The 6,000-nt window shown below is 43.8% G+C and overlaps 1 protein-coding gene across 1 annotated transcript in view; it reads left to right on the top strand.

The window, feature by feature from the left end:
* Window positions 1-1,102: 1,102 nt before the first annotated feature.
* Window positions 1,103-6,000, top strand: part of CYP7B1 (cytochrome P450 family 7 subfamily B member 1) — a 350,457-nt gene continuing 345,559 nt past the window's right edge. The window contains exon 1 of the mRNA XM_082259746.1: window positions 1,103-1,382. Coding sequence (XP_082115872.1) covers window positions 1,291-1,382 — 92 coding nt within the window. The 5' untranslated portion in view covers window positions 1,103-1,290. The remainder of the gene's footprint in view (window positions 1,383-6,000) is intronic.

Genomic DNA, 6,000 nt, shown 5'->3' with positions numbered 1-6,000 from the left:
GTGCCACCTAGCAGTGCCACCTATCAGTGCCCACCAGTGTTGCCTATAAGTGCAGCCTCATCAGTGCCCAGCAGTACTGCCTCATCAGTGCCCATCAGTGCAGCCTATCAGTGCACATCAGCGAAGGAGAAAAATTACCAGTTTGCAAACTTTTATAACAAACTATAAGCCCCGGTTCACACTTGTGCGTGTGCGGGGTTCGCATGTAATGTCGGAGCGCACTGCTCCGACATTACATGCGATCAGCTGTGCGGTGCGAGTTTAGCCATACAAACTGTATGGCTAAATTCGCATCGCTCCCGCAGCAAACACGCACAGGAGGCATTTTTTCAGCCGCATCAGGATCGGATCGCACAGCGGTTCACACTTGTGCGATCCGATCCTGTGCGAACTGAAAGATCGCACTGCGATATGCGATCAAACTGGGGGTGTCGTTAAGATTACACTGACACCCCTAGCGTATCGCATATGGCAGTGTGAACTGCCGGGGGTGCGTGTGCGATGCGGGAACAGGCTGCGAATTCGCAGCCTTCCCGCATCGCATCAGTGTGAACCGAGCCTAAAAAAACTTTTTGTTTTGTTTTTTTTCGGTCTTTTTTAGTTCACTTAGCAAAAAAATAAACACACCTGGTGGTGATTAAATACCACCAAAAGAAAGCTCTATTTGTGTAAAAAAAAAAAAAAAGATAAAAATGTCATCTGACTACGGAGTTGCATGACTGCTTCATTGTTGTTCAAATGTGACAGCGCTGAAAGCTAAAAATTACTCTGGGCAGGAAGGGGTTGAAAGTAGTTAATGTTGCTCTCTTAAGTAGGATTAAATCAGAGGCTCGCCACCAAATGGAAGTTTGTAAAATAGTTTTTTTATCATCCAGCTTCAGCAGAGTTGGGACTGAACTTGTTAGGTTTGTGAATGTAAACCCCAGGCGTTGGGCTCATCACTGGCACTTTTATCACTGTCCAGCCAAAGAAATAGAAGCCAGTAATTGTGGAAGTACAAGGATACTATTTCTGGTGAATTTAGAAGTAGGATTTCTGTGACCAGCCTGAGTTCTAAGACTTGGCTGGAATTTCCCTGTGACTCTATGGAGCAGCAGCAGGAATCATAAGATCCAGGGAGGAGTTTCTCTCTGTGTGATCCATGCTGTCTCTGCCTCGCCCCTTAATAAAAAAAAGAAGAGAAGAAAGTTTTGCAGTGACATGCAGAGAGTATTATTACCCAGAAATAAGGATCAGACAGAGGAGTGCATTGTATAGCGGAAGGAAGAGGAAGGGGAGCCTCACACCACAATGACAGTCACCATCCAGCTGCTGATCGATGCCGCTCTTCTACTGACAGTGACAGCCACCTTCTTACTGTTCTGGGCCACCAGGAGGAAGAGGTACGTACCTGTGTTTATTCTGCACAGTTTATGGTCGCCAATCACCTTCCTCTATAACTATGACCTTAGTACATAGCCATAACCCTTCCACGCCAAGCTGACCTCACACTAACATGTTGCTCTTGTTTGTTTATATTGATTGTAGTAGTAAGAGATGGGATAAAAACAACAGAAGGGAATGTTCTGTGTACAATAGCTGGAGAAATAAGCAAATATACAGGAATCTACAGGCTCTGATGCCCTAAGGGTCCATGTACACGGGACGCTGGAAATGGCCGTTTAGGAGCAGTTGGGCGTTTTTTTCAGAAGCCCCTGAACCCACCTACATGTTATCTTATCTGTCCATGTACACAGGGTCGTTTACAGTCATTTGCAGGCAGTTGCGTTCAGGGACTTTTTTTAGAACGCAATTATTTGCGTTCGAACGTGTGTTTCCCGGCGTTTCAAACGCACAAACGCGCCCGAACGCGTCCGAACGCGATGACCCGCGTTTTAGCGTTCGCGTTTTTCCATTTTAAAGGGGAATAATTTTTTTGACCTCTAGGAACGCTTCTAAACGCAAACGCCCGCAAACGCCGCTAAACGCGGGTACAAACGCGACCGAACGGACGTTTCAAACGTCCTAAAAATTCCAGCATTCAAAGGGACTTTTAACAACGTCCCGTGTACATGGAGCCTAAGAGCGGAATAATAAAAGGCAAATCATTTGTTTTTCTTAGTAAATACAGCAAATTATGTTAAATCAAAAATACCAATACAAAAAATCGAAGTGTGGTTGACAAGTCATAACAAATTTCTGTAAACCGGACCATACACTACACAACTCCATACCTCCCAACTTTTCCAGGGACACCTATCAGCAAACCTATGTAGGCATAGGCCACACCCCCTGTCATGCCCTCTTAAAGGAGAATTATACCAAAAATATGATTATTTAAACCCAGAAGTGATTTTTTTTTTTTTTTTTTTTACCACTGCTATTCCTTTATATTGGATTTTGAAATGTACACATGCAACCATTTATAAATTGTATGAAAGGCACTGGGAAACACTTTTTGAAAGATAAAAAGTATATTTTAGTGGTGTAGTGGTTAGCACTTTCACCTAGCAGCAAGAGGGTCGCTGGTTCAAATCCCAACCACGACACCTGCCTGGAGTTTGCATGTTCTCCCTGTGCCTGCCTAGGTTTCCTCCCACACTCCAAAGACATGCTGGTAGATTAATTGGATCCTGTATAAAAAATTGGCCCTACTGTGTAGGTATGTGAGTTAGGGACCTTAGGCTCCATGTACACGGGACGTTGTTAAAAGTCCCTTTGAATGCTGGAATTTTTAGGACGTTTGAAACGTCCGTTCGGTCGCGTTTGTACCCGCGTTTAGCGGGCGTTTAGCGGCGTTTGCGGGCGTTTGCGTTTAGAAGCGTTCCTAGAGGTCAAAAAAATTATTCCCCTTTAAAATGGAAAAACGCGAACGCTAAACGCGGGTCATCGCGTTCAGACGCGTTCGGACGCGTTTGTGCGTTTGAAACGCCGGGAAACACACGTTCGAACGCAAATAATTGCGTTCTAAAAAAAGTCCCTGAACGCAACTGCCTGCAAATGACTGTAAACGACCCTGTGTACATGGACAGATAAGATAAAATGTAGATGGGTTCAGGGGCTTCTAAAAAAAACGCCCAACTGCTCCTAAACTACCATTTCCAGCGTCCCGTGTACATGGAGCCTTAGATTGTAAGCTCCTTGAGGGCAGGGATTGATGTGATTGTGCAATGTATATGTAAAGTGCTGCGTAAATTGACAGCGCTATATAAGTACCTGAAATAATAATAATAATAATTTTATATACAACTATATAGATCAGACCAAAATGAGGGACACATGAGGAGGAAAGAGGGAGTAGATGGACTTTATTCCAAATCAGGGACAGTCCCTCTGAATCGGTGACAGTTGGGAGCTATGCAACTCTTAAGCCCCGTACACACGTTGAGATAATCGGACGACTTATCGTTCGCATTTTGTTGCATGATACTAACATTGAATTCAACAATGCGTACAAACCGTATGATTTTTTTGTCGTACGATTCGGGAAAAGCTTCCTGGTTGCTTAGCTACGTATCAGATGGTGCAAAATAAAAACAATGGCAGCCAGGCTTTTTCCGTGCTATTTTAGAGTCGGTTCACAATGGGGCGGTACTACTTCGGGGGCGACTTGTGCATTCCCATGGACCACGACTTCGGAGCGACATGCATGGACTTCACATAATGGAAGTCTATGCAAGTCACTCCGAGGTCGCCCCCGAAGTAGTACAGGACCCTTTTTCTAAGTCGGAGCGACTTGTGTCACTCCTATTAGAACGGGTCCTGTAGCAGTCAATGGACCGCGAGGCAGCGCGACTTGTCAGGCTGACAAGTCGCCTGAAAAGTCGCACTAGTGTGAATCGAGTCTTAGTGTTTCTGATCATGCGTGGACTTTGTCAATCGATTTTTAGCGGACGCATAGTGTACTGATGAAACGATTGTCGTTCGCGGGGCTATCGTACGACAGAAGTTTTCCTGTTTGTCCCTTCGGATTGTGTTGGACGAACTGTCGTGATCAGCTGTCGAAAGCTTTGGACTAAGGATCAGATTATCGTGCGATCAGGTCGAAAGCGAGTTTTATCATACGATTATCGGAACGTGTGTACGGGGCATTAGGCTGGCCATACACTAGCCGAAAAATCGTTCAAAAATCATTTGGTCCGATCGTTTGTTTTTCGTCCAGTTAATGGGCACAAATAGAAAATCGTTTTTTAACTTTTCAGAGCCAAAAAATCGAAGGAACAGTTTGGAGAATTCTGCCAAACGAACGATAAATTGAAAGGTTAATGTGTTTCTCGGCCGAACTGTTTGCACTAGACATATGTGACAAACTGAACGAAAAACGTCCATTGAACGATTTATCGTTCAAAATTCGGTCATTACGTGATGGCACGATCGTCTGCTCTCACAGCCGATTTTTCATTTTTCGAAAATGAGTTAGAACGATTTTTCAACTAGTGTATGGCCAGCTTTAGGCCATACATGTACAATTTACTTTTAGATTTACCTTAAACTATGTAGTGCAAGGGCCTGCCTAATTGGATACAATTGAAAGCTGTTTAGTTTTGACCTCATATAATATGGTTTTTGGTAAATCTAAAGGAAAATTGTACAAGACAATTGAACATGTATGGCCAGCCTTAGATTGTAAACTCTAACAAACAGGGTACCTCTGATTCCTACTGTATTAAAGTGTATTGTAGTTGTACTGTCTACCCTCAAGCTGTAAAGTGCTGCGTAAACTGTCGGTGATAAATAAATCCTATATAATAATAATAATAATAATACAACCTGATTGTACAATCTCCTTTAGGCCCTATTCACACTTGTGCATTTCCGCAATGCACGAAAAAAAAAAATGTGCATCTTTTCCTGGACCGGAAGGTTTTCCCCCTTAATGACCTGGCCATTTTTTGGGATTCAGCGCTGCGTTACTTTAACGGACAATTGCACGGTCGTGCGACACTATACACAAATAAATTTGGTACAGGTACGGCGATTCGTGCAGCGGGCCAGCCTGCCGCAGTATATATGCTGGGATGATGCTGCCGCCCTCATTGCCAGTAAGGGAACCCGCCAGTGAAGCCATGCAGCTTCACGGTCAGGTCCCTACTGCGCATGCGCGAAGCGCACTGTGCTCTCTTACTAGCCTGGAAGCAGAGGAGGGAGGAGGAGGGGGCCGAACTTCTGATGTAGCTCGCTGCGGTGAGGTCCGACAGAAGTGGGGACAGGGTACCTGTCAAAAACAAAAACAGGTACCTGCTCCCCCCTCCCCCCCAAAAGGTGCCAAATGTGGCACTGGAGGGGGGGGGGGGGACAGATAAGCGGAAGTTCCACTTTTGAGTTGAACTCCAATTTAATGACCAGGCCATTGTTGTGATTCAACGCTGTATTACTTTAACAGACAATTGCGCAGTCGTGCAACGCTGTACCCAAATAAAATTGATGTCCTTTTTTCCCACAAATATAGCTTTTTTTTGTGGTATTTGATCACCTGTGCGATTTTTGTTTTTTGCGCTTTAAACAAAAAATGAGTGACAATTCTGAACAAAAAGCAATATTTCTATACTTTCTGCTATAAAACATTTCCGATAAAAAAATAATTAAAAAACAAATTGTTTCATCATTTTAGGCCAATTTGTATTCTGCTACATATAAAAAATCCCAATAAGTGTATATTGATTGGTTTTCGCAAAAGTTATCGCGTCTACAAACTAGGGGAAAGATTTATGTCACTTTTATTTATTTTTTTTGTTTTTCACTAGTAATGGCAGCGATCTGCGATTTTTAGCAAGACTGCAACATTGCGATGGACAGATCGGACACCTAATTGACATTTTTGACACTTTTGGAGGGACCAGTGACATTACTACAGTGATCAGTGCTAAAAATATGCACTGTTACGGTAATAATGACACTGGCAGGAAGGGGGTTAACACCAGGGGCGATCAAAGGGTTAAATGTGTCCCTAGGGGGTGCTTTCTAACTGTGTGGGGATGGACTTATGGAATGAACACAGAGACCTGTGTCCCTAAATAGGAG

The sequence above is a fragment of the Pelophylax lessonae genome (genome assembly GCF_965119305.1).
Source record: "Pelophylax lessonae genome assembly, chromosome: 5".
NCBI classification, from domain to species: domain Eukaryota; kingdom Metazoa; phylum Chordata; class Amphibia; order Anura; family Ranidae; genus Pelophylax; species Pelophylax lessonae.
Note: the sequence above shows the minus strand (reverse complement) of the source record. Positions and strands in the feature narration are given on the sequence as shown.